The 25,804-nt window shown below is 35.5% G+C and overlaps 1 protein-coding gene and 2 pseudogenes across 1 annotated transcript; all 3 read right to left on the bottom strand.

Moving 5' to 3' along the window:
- Nucleotides 1-5,325: 5,325 nt before the first annotated feature.
- LOC143631352 (uncharacterized) lies at nucleotides 5,326-7,140 on the bottom strand. The gene has a single exon (XM_077100144.1). It carries the CDS (start codon nucleotides 7,096-7,098, stop codon nucleotides 5,383-5,385), a length of 1,716 nt encoding a protein of 571 aa, XP_076956259.1. The 5' UTR covers nucleotides 7,099-7,140; the 3' UTR covers nucleotides 5,326-5,382.
- Nucleotides 7,141-10,458: 3,318 nt separating this feature from the next.
- LOC143631374 (flavanone 3-dioxygenase 3 pseudogene) lies at nucleotides 10,459-11,897 on the bottom strand (annotated as a pseudogene).
- A 7,406-nt stretch (nucleotides 11,898-19,303) lies between these two features.
- On the bottom strand, nucleotides 19,304-20,566 carry LOC143631373 (flavanone 3-dioxygenase 3 pseudogene; annotated as a pseudogene).
- Between the last annotated feature and the right edge of the window lie 5,238 nt (nucleotides 20,567-25,804).

The raw sequence follows: 25,804 nt of genomic DNA, 5'->3' as shown, positions 1-25,804 counted from the left end.
TTTAGGCTAAAACCAAACCGAAAATCAAAACTTCGGTTTTTGGATTTTTTGAAACCGTTTGGTTTCTGTTTTTTCGGTTGGGTTTTTTTGTTTTTTGCCATTTAAGCTTGGAAATTTGAGGCCGAAAAAAAGTTTAGCAAAAAATAAAGAATTTAGGTATAAATAATTTTATTTATTATTAACTAATTGACTATTATATATTTCATCAAAAATATTTGAGTTACATATTTATTAAATTCTTATAAATTACTTAAAATAAAAAATTAAAAATTTTAAATTTAGGAATTCGGTTTGGTTCGGTTTTTCCGGTTGTTATTACATGGAAAACCAAAACCAAACCGTTAGTTCGGTTTTTACAAAAACATAAAACCAAACCATCGATTTTTGTTTCTGTTCGGCTTTTTCGGTTTGAATTTTTCGGTTTTTTCGGTTTTGAAATGGTTTTTTTCGGTTTGTTGCACACCCTAAATCTAACCTCATGATGATTTATATGCCATCAAAGCTAGTAAATGCATCATTGACTAAGAAAAAGTCAAAGATTACCAAATTTCCAACTCTACACCATCCTTTGTTCCCTCAAGGTAAATCATGCTGCAAAAAAGAGTGAAAAAAAGAAAACAATTTCAAAATTTTTAATCCACGTACTTATATGTAAATGCATGCTGCATAAAGGAAACAAACTTACTTGTTTAAGTAGTTCATATGAAAACTTAAACCTTCTGGTTGCATTATTTAACCGGTTAATACCTATGACTAGTTTAACACTATACACGCCCACGATTTGGTTTAATCGGTCGGTTTTTCAACCACAACAAACTCGTTCCGTACCAACAAATACAAGATCATCATCATTTGGTTCGGTTATGTCGTTTACCATAATCAGAACCGAATCATAACTTTTGGTTCAGTTAGTTAATTCGGTTATATGTACACCCCTATTTTAAGGGATGCTTTTCACCTGAAACTTGAAATTGTTTTTAAAGCGTATTACTTAGGTATGTTTAGTTGGGGGTAATTGAATGAAAGAAGAAATAGAATTGATAATGGAATAAAATGACTCAATATTGTTCTATTGTCATGTTTGGTTAAACTATAAGAATGACATTAATTATTATTTTATGTTGTTTGATAGCAATGAAAAAAGTTAACAAAAAAACATATGAAAGAAATAGAAATGATAAAAATACTCATATCTCAAAATTAAAAACGTACGAATAATAATAATAATAATTTTAATGGCGATGGTGGCGCCGTGGCGGCGACGACGACAATGGTGGCGGTGGTGGTATGGTGGTGACGTTGGTGAACTGTTCATCTATGTTCGGCAACTGTTCATCAGATTTTTAACAAACGAACGTAAACGAGCACGAACACAAATAACGCTTAGGATAGTTAGGGCTTTGGGTTGAATAGTTGAAGATAAACAAAATTCAGTTACCGAGCCTATAACAAACTCAGTTTAGTATTTGACATAACTAGTCCTTCAAGTTCCATCATCATGTCACGTCTGTCCCAACTGCTTAAAACATCTTTCAGAAATGACAGATTAACCCTTGTAACTTTGTTGACTGCACATTGACCACTAGTTAACTACAAGTGTTGTTAATTTTGACTAACATAAGTTACTAAACGGACATAAAAATATGTATTAATTTTTTCATTTTTAAATCCATGTAGCCATAAGAAAAACAATGTTAGCTTTAGCCCAAACTGGTACCGTCTATTCTTTTTTATATTAATTAAGGGAATGTGGTTACAAGGTTGGTATGTTGCAAGAAAAGGAATTATTAGTAATAATTTCATACCAATGCAAAGTAGTTCTTCCGCCCTTACGCTTGAAACGAACCAAACTTTGTGTTTTTAAGGTCATCATGGCGATGAAACTATGGCACAATTTAAGCGTGGCAATAGAGTTGAAGGGGTTATTCTTGGAATTAAAAAAAATGGGTTTTTCCCACCTTAATTGAACAAAAAGCTCGAACTAAGATATGTGTGGGGAGGGGGCTCAAAATGTATTGCAGTCGAAAACTGATAAATTTACATTATTACGTAAAAAACAGTTAAGGGCTTGGCTAATTTATGTAAGGATGAGGTTGTTGAGAAACCCATGATTCAAACTTTTATTCTCTCCATGGCAATGAGGTGAATCTGGGTCCCGGTTTAACACGATAGAAACCGATACTCCATGACGCAATACTATTTTATCGACATATACGTTTGTCATCTACTCCGAAGCATAAATGCACACTAAAATGAAATCGTATAGAAACATGTTTAGACATATAGTTGTTTTAACTAGGGGTGTTCAAAAAGCTCGCGGCTCGCTCGAAACTCGCTCGAAAATAGCTCGAAAAAAGCTCGGCTCGAAAAAGCTCGATTTTAAATGAGCTCGGCTCGAATCGGCTCGAAATCTGAACATTACTGGCCGGATTGTGTTTGTTTAAGATTTGCTCATAATTATCCAGAACTCCAGAATAAAATTTCTTTTGTGAAGATGCCCGGCCACGAAAGCTGTGTTGTTAGGAATAAAGTAAATGTGAATATTTCGGGTCTAAAACAATGATTCATCGGTAGAGGTTCTTCATATTGCATTAATAGTTAATTTCATTGTATGCATTTAGTTGAAGGGGGGGGGGGGGGGGTGAAAAACACTTGCGTCGTAGTTTTTTGATCTCGACCAGTTGTCAAGTTTTTTGTTTCCAGATCAAGTGGTCACCAAAACATTTTTGGTGTTCGAGTGCATACAGAAGCTTTTCAACTTGATTTTGTTCCTATGACATTTTTGGTCTTCAAAACTTTCACGAAGAAGGTATATATTTTCCGGACACGTTTAGCTAGTTATTAAGTATTAGCTTGAACCTTCAAGAAATAAATTACTAATGTGACAAACATTAGGCTAATTAAGAAAGGAGGAGATTTGACCCATTACTATGTCTATATGCACGGCTTAAGAATCTGTTGTCGCCTTGTCGGTTCAATTATCATATATTAATGTTATCATTTGAGAACAAATTCGTTTTGATGTGATGTTATTAAGGATGTGTACAATTTAAGGGTTGAAGAAAGTATGTCTCTTTATAATAATATCTTAAATGAAATATTCCAAAAAGAGCATAGGCATATATATAGCTGCCAGTGCACAGATATGAACAAGAATACAAACTTGTTGAAAAAATCCCTATCTATTTAAGTAATTAAACAATATATACATTTAAATACCTCACAACCTCATATTTTTTTCAACTCTTTTGAATTGTTTTAGTTATGACATTTGATTATCCCTTATTTTTTTTTATTTTTTTTAGGTTTACAGGTTTTTACTATTAAAAATAAAAGGATCCAATTACAATAAAGAGGCAGGTAAGCGGACAACAAGCTGCGCCGCCACCCCTTTTGAATGGCAAAACCGATCCTACTGAAAACAAAGTTATCGTTCTTCGGCGTCGATGAGTTACTGTGCACGACCCGCTGAACTCTTTTTAGAAACGTAGCTGCATCGGGGGCAAGAGACCCAAATGTGTCAAAGGCAAAAGGAATGAAGGCGTGTTGGTTCTCCACGCACGCCTTCTCGTGCTTAGCAATTTTTCCTGCTTCTGCCTTTAGCACATCATGCCTAGCAACAAACCCGGTGTCCCTAAGCCCGACAAGAGGGGACACCCCAGTAAGGTCCACACAAGCATGCTTCCCCCCCGCCCACCCAAACACAAGAATGTCTCTTACATATGGATACAAATGTAGATATCTAGTGCCATTTTGACACCTGATTATAATATATACTTGCAGGTACAACAACTTGTTGACCATGTTAGTCAATGTTATAGGAATGAAAATCCTGTGAATATATGTGAAGTTGCATTTACCACAAGTCTAAACAATATTGTATCAAACATGTTGTTCTCTATGGATTTCTCGCAATATGATTCAAAGTCATCACAGGAAACCAAGGAGGTGATGTCAAGTTTAATGGAAGTCGAAGTCGAAGGCTTCATTGTCCCTAAAACTGCGCAAATTCTATGTAATGTTTGGGCGAGGCCCAAAAGTTTGATCCAACCCGAATGCTTTCATGCCAGAGAGAATTTTGGAAGCTGAAGTTGACTATAAAGGTCAACATTTTAAGTTCATACCATTTGGTGCGGGAAGGAGGATCTGTCCTGGATTGAATATTTTCTCCGGCTCGGAGTGTTTGGTTTCTGTTAGCTTGTTTTAAAGGTTCTTCATGACGACTGTTGTTCAGAAGCATCACAATTTTGGGATCACTTCATGAATACAGGCAAACCGCACACCTTAAAGAAATGTCAAAGTCAGACATACTATACTCGAAGATGTATCATCATGTCTTTTGGTTGTTAGTTATGTATGAATTAGTATTAGTGTTTGTTTTGCATTAGGATATATAGATGGATTGATCATTTGAAGATTTGGTGTTATTTTGTATTTGCTACATCATTCAATCAATGAATTTGAATTATTGTGAAATATTAATGGTATATGAATACACTCAAAGTGGTGGAAATTTGGTGTTATTTTGTATAAAGCCTAAATTTAACCAATAAACATGTAACTGCTGAAAATACGTGTCTTGTGTAAAGATGAAACTTAATAGAAGCTATTTAAAAATTATCGCAACGACATGGAAGATCGTTTATGCAACGAGTTCATGCAGCGGTCCAAACAACAAGGTTGGATGCACGATGACTTCACGAGTGTAAGTGAAACCACACATCTTAATGAAAGGTCAAAGTCAGACAACATTATGTGACTATCACCACAAACTAACACGTTTTCTAGTTTCAAGTCCCGCATACAACAAATTTCAAGCATTCAGGGTTAGGCTTGTAGATGAAGCGAACAAACACGAACGAGTGCATGTTCATGTTCGTTTATTTTATTTTATTTCAACCGAACACGTACATATAATTGATCATCGAACAAAGTTTCGTGTTCATGTTCGTTCGTTTAAAACCTAAACGAAGAGTTTACGAATGTAAATTAACAAAAACAAACGAACTTCCAGCCAAACAGTTCACAAAACGGTTCATAGAATTTTAGGTTCGTTTACAAGTCATGCCTATTTAGGGTGGTTCGTCCAAAGTGTCGGGAACTCATAGGCTCGATTCAATTTTGGTGATACTCTATCCCGTCTTTGCTAGTGTGATTTTTAATCAAGATCAAGTTTTGAGGCGAGAATTATTAGACACATTTTTCGCCAGTGTGGTACACGGATCATTAACCTAGTTTAAAAGTAAATGACTATTATAGGCTGACTCCATTCCTGCTCAAAATTACATAATAATAATAATAATAATAATAATAATAATAATAATAATAATAACAATACTAATAATAAAACACAAGAAGCAACCAAAACTCATTCAACAAAACCTAGAGCTTAACCGCGACCTGGTCAGCAGACCGTCGCTTAACGACACCCCTCGAACACAACTCATTTAACAGCTCCAACGCTTCCTCGGCAAACCCTTCATGAGCCAGACCTTCGATCAAAATAGTATAAGTCCCTTCGGTCGGCTTACACCCCTTCTCAACCATATCCGCCAAAAAATCAATCGCTCGATCAGTCTTCCGGCCCTTACACAACCCCAACATAACAGCGTTATATGTCAACACATTCGGTCTCACACCTAACCCTTCTAACTCGTTCAAAAACCGAATGGCATCCTCCACTTTCCCTTCCCGGCTTAACCCGCTCACAACCGAAGAGTACGTAATAATATCCGGCTGCAACCCCTTTTCCTTCATTTCATCAATCAACATTATCGCTCTACTCGTTTTTCCAATCTTCGACAACCCGTCTATCACCGTGTTGTACGTTATCAAAACCGGCGAACACCCTTCGAAACATAAATGATTTAAAATCTCAACCGCAAAATCCACCTTCCCGTCTTTACACAACGCCGTTAATAACGTATTATACGTCACAATATCCGGATAACACCCTCGCGCCACCATGATTTCCAAATACTCAATCGCGCGGTCCATTTTCTTTTCTTTACAAAACCCGTGCAACAACGGGTTGTAACTCAACGAATTCGGGCTGCACCCGTGTTTCGGCATTTTTTCCAAGATATCGATCGCGCGACCTAACAACCCTCGTCGACATAAAAAGTTAATCAAAATGTTAAACGTGACAACGCTCGGCAAACACCCTTTTTGAAGCATCGACGCGACGAATTTCTCAGCGTCCATCCATTTACCCGCGCTACACATACTACGCAAAATAATATTATGCGTCACCACGTTCGGTTGGCATCCCATCGACGGCATATCGTTTAAAAACTTAATCGCGTCGTTTAATCTCCCTTCCTTACAAAACCCGTTAATCAAAACATTATACGTAACAACATCCGGTTTACACCCTTTCGTTTTCATTTCATCCAAAAGCTTCATCGCTTGGCCTACGCCACTCGTTTTACACGCAGCCTCAATCAAAATCGTGTACGTTATAACATCCGGGTAACATTCTTTCTGCATCTGTCTCGCTAACACAACCATCGCTTCCTCGAGCTTCCCTTTATCACACAACGAACGCAAAATCGTATTGTAAGTCACCACATCCGGAGCAACCGACATTTTATCGAACACGTTGAGTGCCTTATCGATTTCACCCGCTCGACAATACCCACTGATCAACACATTGTAAGTGATAACATCCGGGACCGCACCCGACTGTTCGAGTATCTCCATCACTCGGGTGGCCTTACGGGTCTTCCCGGTTCGACAAAACCCCCGAATTAAACTCGTGCAGGGGATAATATCCGGGATATCGCCTGCGTAAACCATTTGTTCTAAATACTTAAACCCCTCTTCCAATTCACCGTTTCTGATTAATCTTCTTAACTGATTATTATTCTCAAACTCTTCGAAGTTTCTTTTGGTGTTTAATTCGCGAAAAGATTCAGGCTTTATGGCAAATTCTTTATTAATCTTTCGGTTCAAGAAACCATTAGGGTTTTGGTTCAATTTTTTACCGGCGTTTACGGCAATGGAATTGGGTGGCTTAATTCTATGGTTTTTGAAATGGGTATTTTGAAATGAACAAAACCCTTCATGGGTTTGCTTTACTGAGACGACTGATGACATAATTAGACCATAAAGCTGTGACTGGAAGCTGAAAATGGCGAGAGTAAGCTTACTTGAAGGTACTGCAGTGCTTAAGTTTCTTATCCAAACTCCAAAGTTTGCCCAAGATATTATTAAGCCAGGTTGGCACTTGGCAAAGGAAGAACAAGTAAATATTATATGGGCCTAAGGCCCAATAAACAGTTGTTGAACTAGAGAGAGGAAAAAACCAATTCTGGACCCGACCCGCAGCCGCAGGTATGGACCGTGTTTTGGTTCCTCAGAAAAATGTACCCTTGATCGAACTTGTTGGAATCGGTTTCATCTCTACCTGGTCAAAACCTGAGTATGATCAAACCCGAAAAACTCGATCAAATATCCGACCATACCCGGAATCAGTTCCTACCGACCCAATTCTTGACCTCTTTTTACCAAATCTGGAATCGGTTTCTATCCGACTTCGGTTCGTAAAATACCCCATTTGTGCACGACTAAGTTGAATAATGGTGAAAACAAAATTAATAATCGAGTATCCGACTAAAAAACTCACAAGGCCCCGCTATATTGTTTCCGGTTTAATATCTAACCACACCAGTAGTGTATTCATGGAGCATAGATTTTTTTTTATTTTTGTGTGGGTGGGGAGGGGGGGGGATCCGAGTGGAAGTTGGTGAGCATGATAACCGATTGATTATATACTTGATTATTCTTAAACTCTCTTAAACACTTAATAAAAATCAAATATTTTAAGAAACTTTTATGTTTTACTTTACTTATTTACATAATTCAACTTTTATATATAGTTTTATCTTCCAACAGTATTTATATTGTAGAATTTTGTAATTAAACAAAAAAATATTCGAAACCGAATATTTATAATTCGACCCCCGATCCTAACCAAGCACACATGGTTTGTTTTTTTTTTCATTACCCGGGTAAATTCGCTACCCGGTAATATGCATCACCGGTAATTGATTTTTGATCATACCCGAAAGACTGAACTAGTTATGGGATTGTAGTTTCTACCTGATTTGTGCATATCTACAAGGTACTCTCACCCTTAATAACTTAACTACTTATATATTTATTAAAATTTTAAAAAACATAAATAAATGACCAAAATGAGTGTTTGTGTGTATTCGTTTAATTAAATAAAACGACAAAAATTTTTTGTTCATATTCATCTGTTTATTAAACTAACGAACATAAAAAAACTTTCACCCGAACGGACAGTTTAGAAACCGTTAAAACTTAGAAAGACTTTTTAAGTTCGTTTACAGGCCTGGACTCTATTTATGGTGGTTCGTCCAAAGTGGCGGGAACTGATAGCCTCGATTCAATTTTGGGTGCCGTCGGTAACTCCGTCCGTCAACGCCGCCGTTATCATTTCTCTCAGGTCAGTTTACGATCTCCGTTGCACCATAGCTCATTATTATTATTATTATTATTATTATTATTATTATTATTATTATTATTATTATTATTATTATTATTATTATTATTATCAGATTTAATTCGAAAAATTAAAACCCTAGGTTCATAGCCTTTACGAAATTACAATTGAGTTGTATTATATACGGCTGGATTCGACGATACTTACTAGTAATGAATAACAATGCACTCCAATTGAATATAAATACATTGCCTCGTATTGTGAATTGATTAATAATAAACAGTACGGGCCGAGCTGAGACGGAGCGTGAGCTCGGCTTGTTTAACTTACATAGAACTCGAGCTCAAGCTCGGCTCATTTCGATCTCTGTTTCTAACCCTCGAGCTCGTTTATATTTACTAGTTAATTTTTGATACATATATATTTCAATTATAGTTTTATACATAGCTTATACCAAGTTACAGCTGCGTTGTGTTATTTATGGCTGAATTCGACCAATGTTTACTAGTAATGATCAACAGTGTACTCAAATTGAATATGCTGTATACTTAGTAGTAAATAAATTGCCTCGTATTGTGAATTGATTAATAATAAACAGTAAGATCGTCACTAAGCTAGTTGTGAAGTTTAAATTGATTAGAAAACTGCTTCATGTTGCCAATTCTCTCACAAGCATGTGACATAGAGTTTGTAAACGAGCCGAGCTGAGACGGAGCGTGAGCTCGGCTCGTTGATTTACATAGAGCTTGAGTTCAAGCGTGGCTCGTTTTGACCTCTGTTTCTAACGCTCGAGCTCGGCTCGTGAGTAGTTTTTCAAGGCCAAGCTTTCGCTCGGCTCGTTTATATCTACTAGTTAATTTCTGTACATTTATAATTGTGTGTGTCTATATATACATATATACATAGCTTTTACCAAGTTACAGTTGCGTTGTATTATTTATTTATTTATGGCTGAATTCGACAATATTTACTAGTAATGGTTATTAGTGTAGTCAAATTGAATATGTTGCATACTTAGTAGTAAATAAATTGCTTCATATTGTTATTTGATTAATAAAAGTAAGATGATCACTAAACTAATAGTGAAGTTTAAATGGTTGTTCTATGCCAATTCCTATCAAGCATGTGACATAGAATTTGTAAATGAGCCGAGCCCGAGCTCGGCTCGTTTAACTTACACTGAGCTCGAGCTCGGCTTATTTCGACTTCTATTTCTAAAGCTCGAGCTCGGCTCATGAGTAGTTTTTCATGCTCGAGCTTCGGCTCGGCTCGTTTGTATTTACTAATTAGTTTTTATACATTTATAACTGGGTGTGTCTATATATATTTCAATTATAATTTTAAATATAAAATAGTATATATGATTTATTATTTACTTATTTTCTTAAACATTATATATATTATTTTTATAAACATTATATATAAATAATAAGCTCGTTTAGGCTCGTGAGGCGATAGATAAGTGAAGCTCGGGCTCGTATATTGAGTGAGCCTATATTTAGGCTCAATCTTAGGCTTGGGCTCGTTTAAGCTCAGCTCGATTGTGCTTTTTCATGAGTCAATCTTGAGTAGTTCGCGAGCGGCTCGGGCTCGTTTATCAAGTGAGCTTATATTTGGGCTCGAGCGGCTTGTGCTTTTATGAGTAGTTATTTATTTTATGCCTCACTCATGTTCGGATGTTTTTATGAGTAGTTGTTTATTTAACGTTTGTCTATAAGTTGTACTTAGAAGGAAAGTAGTAAATAAATTGCTTCATATTGTGTATTGATTAATAACAGTAAGATTATCACTAAATAGTAGTGAAGTTTAATTGGTTGTTCTATGCCAATTCTCTCACAAGCATGTGACATAGAACTATAAAGCACTAATTTAAATGAAATAGAAATGAAATAGTAGTAATGTAATGCATCTTCTAATGGTTGAAAGTTGTGATGAATTCGGTCTTTATGAGTAGTTGTATATTTTATACTTAACTCATGTTTCATCTTTCATCGGATTTTCAGCATGTCAATGTACTTCCCTTCTGTAAGCGATTTAATGGAAATGTTATCAAGAAATTCAGTAAAGCTCCCTTCTTTGTATGCAGCAGGGTGTTGTTCATCAACTAGCTCCGGTGCGGGTCCTACCTTTTTGTCTAACTGCATAATATGCAGACTTGCAATTGAAAACCGTTTTGTTTGCATGTTGAGAATTGCCCGATGTGGGATACTCTTGTACCTTCCATTGCTTATCACTTCAAGTTGATCCCCCAGCTGAACTATCAATGCACCTTTTATAAAGAGAACAGAGTGCCAATTTTTGTCATGGTCCATGATTTCCAGTCCTTGATGGCTTTGGTTTAGTATAGTAAGCGTACCATAATCCGTGTGTGGCGGCATCCCCAGTGCAAGATCTGGTTCAGGGCAAGACGGGTAGCAGTTGACAGCCATCACTTGAGAACCTTCTTTAATGTCATTATCCAAGTATTTGGCATTCAGGCTCAGGCTTTCAAAAACCACTTCTGTTAACTTTTTTTGTAATACATTCACCGCCTTTGCATAGCTTCCCATCTTCTCCCTGTATGAAATATAAGCAATTCAAGTTAATGCTGCCATTTTTGGTGAAAGAAGCGTAGACCTTGATAAGCTTAGTTACTTGTAAGTTGGAGGATTAGATGGCCATAAATGGATCCATTCTGATATGGGATTAGCATAATGCTTGATGAAGTCTCTCCAGTAGAACACTTTATCAGTCCCATGATTCATACTAGTGCCATATCTTACAGGATTGTGAACATTTGCTGAAGCAAAACACATCTTCTCATCACTTGGCAAATCAAAGAATTGTTCAGCAGAGTCTAGCACGTCTTTCATGAGTGAGGTAGGAATTCCATGGTTAGTCACCTTCAATAGACAATGTTCTTTATTCGAGCAAAATATAATATCAAAGATAAATGCATGCATTCATGCACTATATATACGTCGAAACTCCTTCTCAATTCTCAACTGTTCTTTTTTGTAAATAATATTTTTAAAAATGATATTAGTCCAACCATCTGTGCTATCTTGACCAAAATGAATTTCTTTGCCCTTTTTGGTACCGTGAGGAGTAAAAATTTGACATATGTATAGCTTTGAAAGCTCAATAAGTCATCTTATATACTGATGTATGTATATGCATTGCTATATGCATGTTTTTTTATTAATTGAACCTGAAAGAAGCCAAGTTGGTTGCAGGCAGCTTGAACTTGGTCAATTTGTTGGGACCTGTGTGCAGGGTGGTCAATCATGGAAAGGTCAATGACAGGGAGTACGGTAGAAATATGGTCAACGATGGTAACGTTTGGTCGTTGGGAAGGAGGAAGAACATACTGTTGAGGTATGTTTTGTTGGCATGTTTGTTTAGCCGCCATGACACTGGTAAATGAAATATCTGCCTTTGCTTCCATTCTCTCTGTTTCGGTTCTTACTAAAGTTGGTTTGATTTGAATATTTTGGTAGCAGTCTTGTGTTTTTATAAGCTAAAAAGTTTGCTAGTGTCTATTTTATATACATTTAACTATTTAAGTGTATGGCTGTATGCTATTTATGTACTAGTACAATAAATGTCAAAAGCAGATTTTGTGTATTAGGAAATCAGGAGGAAAGTAGGATTCTCTTTTTATATTTTAGGCTATGTTAACGCCGCCTCTTTCACCTTTCCGGTTTTGGCACACTGGTTTTAAATATTTTAGTCTACTTGGTCCCCGAAAGAAAATATTCCTCAAATCATGTTACTTAGATCACACTTCTCCTAAATCTTTTTTTGCTGATGCAAGTCTACTTCCGTATCCTGCACTATTCGTTGATCAGTAAATGCAAATACGCACGTTTGATGTTAGATTTCTGGTCTTCGTTCACGTGTTTGATTTCGGTAAACACAATTGCGCGTGTTCTCTGTGTCCTATAAACTAAGAATTGCTGGAGTTGTACATGATAAGTTATTCATTTTAGAGAGTAATGTTTACTCATTTTGCTGCATTACATGATGACCATTTAATGAAGTTGTTGACTATTGTTGTAAGCCTATCCATTTGCATTATTTATTATTAGATTATTATCTATTGTTGGGTCAGCCATGTTCTCTAAAAAGACAGATTTTAACTTTTTCATTGATACTTGGTTCCTACTTTATTCTATATTTGAGAAATCTGAAGAAACACCCCAAAACTATGATAAAGTACAAAAAGATACCTGCAAGCAGGGCCGATTTCGAGAATTGAAAAAAAAATTGGGCCGAAGGCGAAAAATATTTTGGGACTTTAGTCAAAAGAGTATTTTGTTGGATTTAAACAATTTAATTTTTAAATTAGCTTCTATGATTTTGGTTGTGTAAAAAACTAATGCATAAAAAGTAAGCTTAAACATGCCTCAAATGAGACTAGAACCCACAACCTTTTGGTTGGGAGTCATACGCCTACGCCACTACACCAAGTTAATTGTTATGTAACTGAATTTAAACATTTAATATACATATAGTTTTTCATAAAAACGCATATAATTTTTAATAAAAAAAAATCGGGCCTAGCGGGTAGTTGGGCTTATGGCCGTCGACCACTCTGCCATATGCCATGGCTGGCTCTGCCTGCAAGCAGTGTTGTAAAAATCGCTAGTCGGTGGTCGTGCGGTGAGGTGAGGACTAGCGATTAATAAGGATTAATCGGATCAGAATATTATATATATGCGCAAACATTTTTATATGAAATTTTTAGTTTTATACATACACAAACATTTTTTTGCCGGAAATTGGCTGGAATCTCGCTGGAAACCGTTGATTTTGGTCTGAATCTCGCGCGGAAACCGATGATTAGTGTTGAAATCTTGCCGGAAATTTTTGGAAATTCCGTACGTCGGGGTCGTCTGGAATTTTCAAAAATTTCGGACGACTGAAGATGTGGAGGGTGTTCGGATGATGCTCGGCTGCAAATCCAAACCTTCAATGGACATGGTAAGGCGGTCTCCACACACACGAGTACAAATTTTATGGTTTTTATAAAATAAAAATTGAGAAAATTCAAATTTATTACCATTTCTAAACGGGTAAAACAAAGTTTTTTTACCCGTTAGTTACTCAATCTCCTCTATATAAATCGTATTTTTATATATAAAAAAAATCCAATATTTACACTTTTAATTTTTTTGGAAAAAAAATTGTCACAAACAACCTGAATAACTGACGTAACATTTTTCTGGTTATGAAACCTCTTTCACAAGATCTACCGAAAACGCTCCTGCTGTCAATGTCAAAGCAGACAATGCTCCAGTTGTCGAAGATGGTCAAGCAGATGTCGAGAAAATTACCTATCAGGCTATCTCATCCATATTTTAATTCATATAAAGACGAGGATCATCCATATTTTATCAAACGAACATCTATTGGTCTATATCTTGTTACCAACATTATTCAAATGACATTCTTGTAACTAATGGTGTTGAGAATCTTATTTCAAGTTTGATTGTGGTTTTTACGTGGAGGTGTGAATTTATGACACGACATGAACCTAATACGAAATACACGGGCTTGAGTTTGGTAAAAATGAGCCGGGTTCAGGTCAACCCAGTTGATCCAGTTGGTTTTGCAAGTTACCTATTTAACCAATTTTCCTTTTATTTTATTTTCTTAAAGCGTGTTTTATCTTTTATGTATTAAATTATATTGGTTGGGTATTTTATTAACAATTTATAACTTTTGTAATCAAAATCCAATTGTTTTTATATAAAATTGAAATATTAATTTGAAGTGTATTAATATGTTGTGTCAAACATGTTGTGTTTGAGTCAGCCCGTGAATATGCGTGTCGTATTCAGGTTCATGAGACTTATATGATTTTCGGGTTTTGGTTCATGTCAAATTTTGAGTTTGGGTCGGGTCGAACCCGTCAACACACGAACACAACTCGTTTAACACCCTATTTGTACGTTTTATAATTCTAGGGATACAAAATGCAGTTCACATACACTTGTATTGGTTTTTGAAACCCATAGTTTTTTTTTAATATTTTGCTTCAACTGAATAATATAATAATAATTAATAAACCATGTATATGTTTCTCTGTCATATATCATGCATCGAGTATTTGAATCATGCATATTATTATTATTATTATTATTATTATTATTTCTCAAATTTAGGAGAGACCTATGTTATTGTTTAGAGATTTTGAGTGTTTCTTCTACGTGATTTTTAAGCAAATTATTGTGCACACGTGTCACATAGGACATGGATGATATCATTTCATCTTTCTATTGGATTGCAACTTTGATTCATATACGATCATATGACCTTTGTCCTTGTATTTCTTTAAAGATAAATATTTTAAACTCTCTACTGACTCTATGAATTCGTGACACCAACCCTCTTTCGACTCTTGTGAAATTTTATTATGTGGGTTTGTCACTGATGATGAGGTGAAAACTAAGAATGATAAACATATTTGTATGGTTAGAAATGAATGTGGGGTTTAAGGATTTATAAAGATATGATGTAATAGATGATGTGATACCTAAGGACATTTGATGACGTCCATAGCATTATGGATAGTCTTAAAAAACATATAAAAGTAGATAGCATTTTAAGATCTACGTTAAAACATTGTATTCATAACAATTTGTAACTTTGTAAGGCTTTGTGTTTGTGTTTTTGGCAAGAGTGAAAAATGCAATGCGAAAAAGGGTAATCGTGTCACCTAAGTGCTTAGTTAGCATAAGGGCTTTCACCTTTTACACTCAAAAGAGTGTGAGTGAAAGTATGAAGTGAGCTAGAGATGCGTTATTGAGTATATATATATATTTAATAATTGAAAATAAAAATAGTTAATTTTTGTTTGTGATTTAGGGTCGTGAGGCTGGCAAAGCTGAATGGGGTATCGTCTTGGTTTAAGACAACGTGCCTAGGTGTGAGACGCACCGATGCACAAGTATGTGGGCTTAGAACGACTTAATGCGCGATGTGTGCGATAGGCACACCTAAAATGCTTGAGGCGCACACTTCTTGTACACTATGATTTTTTGTGCATCAGGATGTTGTATAGCAAGCTTTGTAGGTTATACATGTATGCAATTTATATATTAAATCATATATAAAGGTTATTTATGTTAAAACAACGCGTACATTAAGCCCTTCGTCATACGCCTTGGCTCGGGACTCTTGTCGCCTCGGTGCATCTCGTGCTTTTTTGTGTGATGGACTTTGTCAATGAAATTGTCCACGTGGACTTTAACGCCCCCACAACATACACTCTTAATTGTAGTGTACGTGTACGTGTCAAAAAACATTATCACCTTTTTAAGTTTCAACTAAATAAAAATAAGAAATAAATAAAAATATACATTTATAATCACTCCAAATTAGGAAAGGGGCTAGCCATGTTAATAGCTATATATAGACGTCAACTTATATCCATATTTTGAGCCTCACATCACTCTTTAACATGTATGCATTCAATTTCTTTCCATATTTAGATATTTGATTACATAAATCATAAGTGTTAAACTAATTTAAAACTTATTTTATTGCCATATCATCTATATTTAAAAAAAAAAAGAAAAAAAAGAAAATTCATTGCTTAGTTGTTTAACATAGGCTTGAATTATCCAAATTTATTGTTTTACTGATTTCAAATTATACAAATTAATTGTCTTGATTAATCCCAAAAACTGTTTGATGGGAGCGGTGTAAAATTTTCCTAGGGGCGATCGGGATTAAATCGTTTGTATATCACTATAAAATCATGGGGTGCGGGTTTCCATTGAATAGGTCCGCCTATGATCAACACCGTTTTTTACTAGTGGTAAGAATGCATGCCTGTAATATCTAGTAACTTAAGAAACTTTAACTCTTATCATTCCACACGAAAGCATGAGTCTTGAGATTTCTTCAAATTTTCTAAATATCGCAATCCAAACAAACATAAATAAGTCGGTAAACTTGTATTTGAAAATACGACGTCATAACTTTTCCGAATTGTTTGTAGTACCTATACATATATAAGGTAAGTGCATAACTTGCTTAATTGCCACAAGCTCTCATATTTGAAACACAATCTCATATATATACTCAACACAATTTGACGATCCAACGAAGGTCAGACTGATCATACCGCTCCAACAAAGAAGATCCACCTTCGTGTTTTTGCTAGTGTTTTTGCTAATAGAGAGTGATTCACACAAACTAAGGGTATTCAACGTGTTTGCTAAGAAGACATCTGTAATAGTTGGCTCAAGATGTGGTAAGTAAATATTCTGATACCCCTAAGAACAAATAAACTTGCGTTCGCTATTTAATTCATTCTCCTAAAATCTAGATTCTGCGTCTGAGTTTTTTCCACATAAGCTGGAGAACTTGTGATTTCTCGTGTTTCATTCAAGAAGGTTAGTATTGTTCTTGACAGTTCTTCGGATTCTAGTTGAGATTCATTTGAAGGTTATGGTATTTATATCACATATTCTACATAACCACATCTTTATTAGTTACTATGCTCTATCTTCAACAAAGGTAATTAACAAATCACTTTTGTCTACAAGATTTATTTTTATATGGCAATTTAATTTGTACTAGATTAGCAATAGTTACAAACGATTTAATCTATCATTTGTTTACTTAAAAAGGTGTAAATTGTGAACTAGTTAGATTTGATATTTATTTGTCAAACTTAAAAAAGTTTAAAAACAAATATCTTTGTCACATAGGTGGTGTTAAGTCTCCTCAAATCCACAATAAGTATATTTTTTATTTGATTATTTTAGTGTGGTAGGTCCCATATCATCCACGTCATTATATTTTTATTAAACAACGACTTTCTCATGTGTTAAGTCACATCAATTTCAAATTTAAAAAGTCTCGTTATCGTACTCTGGCCATACTATATCTTAACATGGCCCGCACTAATTTCAGAGTTTAGCTTGGGCGTTTCCCCGAGAAACCATACTATCAGCTGCTAATTGACAGTCATTGTGCCGCCACAAGATCATACTTCTCTGGCGTAACATACGATGGGACAAAACTCGGGTGAGCTCAGGATTCGTACTAACAACTTTACAATGACTAATTCAAATCCTCCGTTGTCAATATCTATCAAAGTAACACAAGTGGAGATCAAACATAGTCGTGAATAATAAAAGATATTATATAGATTTTTTTATTATATTTATATGTGGTAATATTATTTATTACGTGGCATATGATATATTAATAAATTATTTAAAAGGAACCTTAATATTTAAGTAACGGTTATTTTTAGCGGCAAATATTTAAATAACAACGTCAGCATCTCCCATTGATGCTTAATTTCTAGCTGCAACACCTTCCATGGCGATCATATCATACCATTACCATCGGTCGACGCTGCCGCTGATCGAATCCTGTTAATCGCCTCCACCGTTGCCATTTATCTCAATCTCAGGTAATCCGTTTCACCTCTCTCGTTTCTAATTATCATTCTTACTAGATTCAATTCGAGAATCCAAACCCTAGCTAGATTAATAGAATTTCTGTGTAATCATAGTTTGTACGGAATTAAAGTCGAGTTGTGTGTTTAAATCATCATCATCATCGTACTCAGTATGTCCCACCAATAGCAAAGCTATGGTAGGGTCTGAGGAGGGTAAGATGTAGACAGCCTTACCTCTACCCTTTAGGAATAGAGAGGCTGCTTCCGGTGAGACCCCCGGCTCGATAGTATTTTTCCATCAAGCCTTGGACATAAGGCACATAACACTCAACCATCGGGATACCGCTGATTGGTGCATGTTCCCTTGTCTTTCAGCTATCAGCGCCACCACATGATGCCTGATTAACCTTCCGCCACTTTTAACGTTATTTTCTCGAGATTAGTAAAATAACGTCAAAATTAGTGCAATTTCACTTTTGCCCACCCGAGGGTTCACACATATATACATTATATGTGCACACCGCAAGCAGGGCGACCTAATTTAGATGGATGAAATATTGAAGTCCGTTGATAAGTTGATCAAAAGTTAATCTGTAGCTGCTGTAACTTATTATCATCAGCTTAATTAGTTTCCAAATCGGTTGTTTAAATCATTGCAATCAAATTGTAAGATGTAGAACAGTAGAAATAGAATCGTGCATGCGTTTTTATTATGTGATATTTAGGGAAATATGTCGGAAAATGACCGAATTCAGAAAGGTATTAAATGTCTTCGTTATATTATCAATATCATTATGAGGTAATTATAATGAAGTATGTTAAGACAAGCAGTAGATATGCATTTCTAAAGTAGATGAAGAGAAACCTAAAGTTGTTTGTCGGTGCTTTGATTCGATTAAGTGCTGCTGTAGCGTCCGTGTAGGATGTAGTATCAACTTGATCAACTGAATATTGTTAAGTTAGATGTTTGTCACTATGTTTCAGTTTTTTTTTCTTTTCTTTTTTTAATAAATTTAAAGATGGTGTTTTGACTTTGACCTGTAGTCCCACAAGAGTCAACTTGTATAGAGTTCTGTCACTAAACATTTTGGGTTCCATTTTGTGTAGTAGTTTAATGGCTTAAATGCCTCAAAAGGGCTATATTAGTAGAATGTTTGTTGACTTGTAACTTATATGAAATATTTAATGTATACCACATTTGAAACTTTCTACTGGTCCAACACTCCAACTTTATGTCTTTATAGGGACATTTATATGTAATAATAGTAAGTAAATTGCAGGATATTGTGAATTAATCAATAAAACATAAGCTGGTCACTGGTCAGTGGTCACTAAACTAGTAGTGACACACAACTATAAAGCAGTGAATCAATAGAAATAGTAATAATAATGTAAATATGTAATGCAGGTTTGTGTTGAACACTTCATTCAATTTCCATCTTTCATGGTTTTTTCAGCATGTCAATGTACTTGTATTCGGTTAGAGATTTAGCCGAGATGTAATCAAGAAATTCACCAAAGCTCCCTTCTTTGTAGGCTGCAGGGTGTTCTTCATCGACTAGCTCCGGTGCCGGTCCAACCTTAGTGTCCAACTTCATACTATGAAGACTTGCAATCGAAAACCGCTTCCTTTGCACGTTGAGAGTTGCCCGATGTGGGATACTTTTGTATCTGCCATTGCTTATTACTTCAAATTGATCCCCCAACTGAACTATCAACGCGTCTTTTATGAACGGAACAGGGTGCCAGTGCTTGTCATGGTCCATAATTTCAAGCCCTTGATGGCTTTGATTCAGAACGGTGATGGTACCATAATCCGTGTGTGGTGGCATCCCTAATGCAAGCTCTGGTTCAGGGCAAGACGGGTAGCAGTTCACAGCTATCACTTGAGAACCGTCTTTGATTTCATCGTGTAAGTAATTCGCATTCAGGCTTAGGCTTTCAAAAACCACTTCCATTAACTTCTTATGTAATACGTTCATCGCCGTTCCATAGCTTCCCATCTTTTCTCTATATGAAATATAAGTAATTTAGTAATCGAGCGTTTTTAATAAAAGAAAAATAGAACTTGATTATTTCAGTTACTTGTAAGTTGGAGGATTGGATGGCCACAAATGAATCCATTCGGATATGGGATTAGCATAGTGCTTGATGAAGTCTCTCCAGTAGAACACTTGATCCGTCCCGTGATTCATACTCGTGCCGTATCTTACGGGCTTGTGAACATCAGCTGAAGCAAAACACATCTTCCCATCACTTGGCAAATCAAAGAATGCTTCAGCAGAGTCCAGTGCGTCTTTTATAACCGAGGTAGGAATTCCATGGTTTATCACCTTCAATAGACAGAAGTTCTTTATATATATTCAAAGATAAATGCATGCATTCGTGCACTATAAAATACCGATGTATGTATATGTTTTGCTATATGCAATATTTTTTATAATAATCAATACCTGAAAGAATCCAAGTTGGCTGCAGGCAGCATGAACTTGATGAATTACTTGGGACTTGTGTGCAGGGTGGTCCATCATGGAAAGGTCAATGACAGGGAGTACGGTAGAAACTTGGTCAACGAAGATATTGTTTGATCGTTGGGAAGGAGGGAGAACATACTGCTGAGGTATGCTTTGTTGGCACGCTTGAGCAACCGTCATGACACTGGTAAATGAAATATCTGCATTTGCTTCCATTCTCTCAGTTTCGGTTATTACTAAAGTTGGTTTGATTTGAATATTTTGGTAGCAGTCTTGTGGTTTTATAAGCCAAAAAAGTTTTGTAATGACTAGTTTTTAATCTTTTATATTCATTAAAGTGTATGGTTGTATGTTATTTATGTTCTAGTATAATATATGTCTAAGCAGATTGTGTACGTAGGATTCTCATATTTTATCCGGTGAGGTAGGGCCCACGTAAATATATTTCGGCTATTAAAATACGGCGTCAACACACTTTTCCTGGGATACTGATGTTTTTGTCAACATGGCCAACAAATCAAAATATTTCTCAGCCATGTTACTTAGATCACATCACACTTCCTCTATATATTTTTGCTGATGCAAGTGCACTTGTTTTAATTGAATAATATTTTATGTCAAATATCTTTCACATAGGATTATAAGATATGGGGAAGTAAACAAAAGAGTTTACCGTTAAGCAGAAGATGGTTAAACATGTAATGCATTTATTCCGATTACCGTTAAGCAAATAGTTATCGGCCAAAGTATTTAAGAACTTGAATAGTAGACCGTATATTTTAAATATCCGAAATACCTGAAACCATGCATTGAATCTTGCGCATACCTGATACGGTCAAATTTAGGACAAGTGCTAGTCTATATATAGAGATTTTCTTGTCCTCTTGATATATTTGAGAGTAAGATCTCACTCTGCAGTTCAAAATCCTGCAGAATCCTACTTGTGTGAACTTTAGATCCCGTCGTGATTTTTATTTTCATTTTTTGTCTTTGCTTGTTATAGCCTTTCCGTATCATGCAGAATTAATAATAATAATAATAACATGATTTGTTGATCGGTAAATAGTAAAAACATATCGATAGCTAGGAATAAACAAGTGGTGTTTCACAAACTGTAGAGTTGTGCATAAGACTATGTATAGTGGAGAGGCTACAAAATGGGGCTACTTGTGACATGTGGCGCCCAGTCAGCAAAATGTGGGTTTTTGTTTTAGGGGTGTAATGGTATTTAAGCCCCATACACACACACACATATATATATAGATATATATATATCACACACACAACATATATATATATATATAATAATACACACACAAACAGGCGACAAGTTCTCGTCGCCCCCCCCCCCTTTATCGTCCATTTTGTCGTGTTGGGTTGACGGGTTGAATTGTGCAACCCGAACACGACTATATTATTATTTGTATCAAAGATTTTAACCCTAATCCGCACACACGAATTCGGGTTGACCCAAAAACGACCCGTTTAACACATTTATCAACAAAATTAAAAGACTTCTAAAAAAATGGATAAAATTAAGATTCGGTGGAGCAAATGAGTAATATGAATTTATATTTTATATAAATATTAAAAATCTTGAGATTGGATTGGAAATTGGAAAAAATGGAAAACGGAAAAAACAAAAACAAGAATATAATTATTAAAGTTATTTTCAATACTTAAACGGGTTAATGGGTCAACTTGAACTCGGCCCTTTTTTAAACGGCCGTGTTAGTCAACCAGAACTAACCCATTAGTTTAACGGGTCCTGTTAGTCAACCTAAAACCCGTATTTTTATGTCAAGTTCAAGTCATGTCAAAAGTTGCCACCCTACTAAAGGTACAAAATGCAATTCACATATATTTCTTAGACCACTTTGTGAAAACCCATAGCTTTTGATATTTTGTTTCAACTTAAATAATAAAACTATTCGTATATATGAATATATGATACGATAACGAAGTAAAAGCATATCGTGCATTGAATCTTGCACATTATCCTGCACATCTATCTCAAATTTAGAAAAGGGGCTAGCCTAGTAGAGTCTATATATAGACATTTACCGTGTTCTCTTAGTATCTTTGAGGATAAGATAGTCTAAAAAGACACGTGTTGATGGCATGACGACTTTACGTCATCCTCACCTTTTTCCAGACACCAAGTACTGATTATGTACTATCCATACCATATCTGATCTGATTATACCCTTTTAATTAGTTATAATATTATTTATGGGATGCGTAAAACTCAGACCAATTTTATCACATTCTTGTAAGTTGTAACCAATGATGCTGAGAATCTCATTTCTGAGGTTGACGTGTCTTTTGTATGTTCCATTACACGAAGGTTACAAAATGCAATTCACGATTTGAGTTATATGGACATGTATGAAAAATTGAGAATAATATAAGATTTTATACGAACACGTATGATATGTGAAAAATGTTATACTTAATAGATTTATGGTAAGTCTATAAAAGTTGGCATGCTCTCCAAAAGTCGTATGGTCCATATAGTCAGTCAAGTTGATTACTATATATAGACAATTTTTATACTGACTTTGATGCTCATATCACTCAGTCACCAACACGTATCATGTGTTGCATTCAATTTCTTTCATCCCTTTAGATATTTTCAAAACGACGATTTTCTTGTGTGTTAGACCACCGTACTTCCCAATTTAGAGAGTCATGTTACGCATTTCGACCAGACTATGTTGTCTTAACCTGGCCCACGTTGGCTTCAGAGTTTGGCTTAGGTGTTCACCCGGGAAACGTTACTATCAACTGCCAAGTAAACAATCGTTGTGTCACCACAAGAGCAGAACTCTTTAGGGTAACACACGATTGGACGAAAAGTCGAAAACATTGGTGGGTTCAGGATTCAAACTGACAATCTCGCAAAGCCTAGCTCAAATCATTCATTGCTAATATCCAACTAAAACCAGTGTAAATAGTATATGCGTGTCTAATTTAAGTGTAATATTGATATTTTGATTAAAAAACATTTTTTATAATTGCGTTACAAATGATATATTTATGTAATCCAAATTGACGAAACAAAATATGTAGGATGATTAGTCGTGATTTTTTTTTGTGTAAACAAATCACGACTAATCATCCTACATATTTTGTTTCGTCAATTTGGATTACATAAATATATCATTTGTTAAATGCAATTATAAATATTGTTTTTATCAAACTATCAATATTACATATAAATGTAATAATTTATAGCAAGACTAGTTTTTATCCCCGTATTATGAGGTTGTTTTACAATATTTGTTTCTAATATTTATATATTTTTTTATTTTAATTTTATTTATCATAAGGAAGTTAATAATATATTCAGGATTTGCTTATAAAAGAGTTTCACAAATAAATGGGATGTTATAACTCGGCTTAAAGCTAGTTGGGCTTAGTGAGACCAATGACCCGTTTATTTTTACACTACAAAAATGTTTCATAATTATAATATATATATATATATATATTTTAAAAAATATGATACTAATTTTTAGTATATTTCTATTTTATAGAATCTTCATATCAAATATTTTGTTAAATTAATTTTTAATTTAATGAGATGTTATAACCCGTTTAAGGGCTATCTGGGTTTGGTAAGACCCATACCCGTGAATTCATGTCAAATGCATGAGAAACCTCCATTTACAAATAAAACAATCTGATAGTTTGAGAGAATGTATGGATGTATCGTTACTATCGTGTATATATATATATATATATATATTTAAGATTAAGATAAAATAATTTATATAGTTTATGACTTATTATTACCCACGGAGACACAAGTGATATTTTCATCTAGATTTCATATTATTGTAATCCAAACAACATTTCTAAGTCTTATAAGTCGGCAAACTAATGTTTAGAAAGATGCTAGTCATAACTTTTCCTAGTTGCTTGTGACACTATAAATAAGGTAAGTACGGAAATTGCATTACTCCTTAAGCTTTTAAGAAACATGTTTTCAAATGTGTAAACTACCTTTCATGATGGTGTACCCAATATGATATGACCATCTAAAGGAGGTAAACAAATAAGGCTAGGTTCAAAGAAATGTAAGGTAGGTCGTGATTAATCAGCCGGTTCTCTGAAGGGCCGCCTTGAAGTTTTGTGTTAATAAGGAGTGATTAATACAAATAAAGGGCGGATGCACTTATAAGATTATTTCCATCAATGAATAATTTTTTCCATCAATGAATAATGAAGGTTGAACTATAAAGAGTGAGGAATTAGGTCTGGTTGATGATCTAGAACGTGCCCGGGGCGTCAAGAATGAAACCAGCCTGGTGGGGGTGGGGTGGTGGAGGTGACCTTGCGTAGTTAATAGGGCTCTCCTTCTGGATTCTCAACAAGTGTAACGTGTGATGAAACACGAGTCCAAAAAGGAAATTTATAATAGTTGGCTCGAGGTTTGGTAAGTAAACGCTAATACATTTTTCTTATTTTGTTGATCCTTTTTTTTTCCATCACAATCGAAGTTTTATATAATTTACTATAAAACGATTACAATAAAGTGGCAGGCAAACGGGCAACAAGCTGCGCCGCAACCCCCTTTTGAACAGCAAAGCCAATCCTGCTAAAAACGAAGCTTTGGGACCTAGAAGCTGAAGAGGTTCCGTGTACGACGCGCTGAACCCTACTAAAAAATTTCACAGCCTCTGGAGCCAGAAAACCAAATGTATCAAAGGCAAATGGTAGAAAGACATGTTGATTATCTAAACAAGCTTTCTCGTGTTTAACAACTTTGCCCGATTCAGCCTTCAACGCAGCCTGACCCACAACAAACCCACGGTCCCTGAGCCCAACAAGAGGAGACATTCCTGTAAGATCCACACAGGCGTGTTTCCCCCCTGCCCACCCGAACACAAGAATATCAGCTGGTCGTAAAGTAGACCTCCCTTCAATAGGATCCGTGAGAAAGTTAACAGGGGCCTCCTTTTTAGCAGAAATCCCTGCCCGTTTAAGAACATCACACAGAACATCCCTAACCAGATCATGTCTGTATTTAAAGCCAGACAATTTTTTTCAATGCACCGCATGGTCACCTAAAGAATCCAAACAGACCTTGCGACAAATTGGGCAAGGTTCATCCGTCGGGAACATAGGGATCATTAACCGGTACTTAAGGATAGCCCGATACTCCAAACCCGACATACGTTGGCCTAATCCTTCAATGGGGATGGCCGTTAGAAAATCCTGAGCCCGAGGAGCCCGAAGGCATTCAAACACCGCCTTTTGGCGAGGGGATAGATCAAACTTCACTTCTAAACTCTTGACGATTCCACTAAATAAGGCACTCGCCACAACATGTTGGGCTTTAGGGGGGGCGGTGTCCTTATTAGAGAACCCGCTAAGATCAAAATCTGGAAGTGAAGTACGTAAACGATCCATCGCACACCCATAATCAGAGTCCAACCCATAAATGTC

Source organism: Bidens hawaiensis, unplaced genomic scaffold (assembly GCF_021521415.1).
Source record: "Bidens hawaiensis isolate Kalapana, Puna unplaced genomic scaffold, B.hawaiensis_p1.1 tig00006061_1, whole genome shotgun sequence".
In the NCBI taxonomy this organism is placed as follows: Eukaryota; Viridiplantae; Streptophyta; class Magnoliopsida; order Asterales; family Asteraceae; genus Bidens; species Bidens hawaiensis.
Note: the sequence above shows the minus strand (reverse complement) of the source record. Positions and strands in the feature narration are given on the sequence as shown.

Excerpts from the sequence above, each read along its gene's own strand:
- LOC143631352 (XM_077100144.1), bottom strand. The coding sequence starts at position 7,098 with ATGTCATCAGTCGTCTCAGTAAAGCAAACCCATGAAGGGTTTTGTTCA.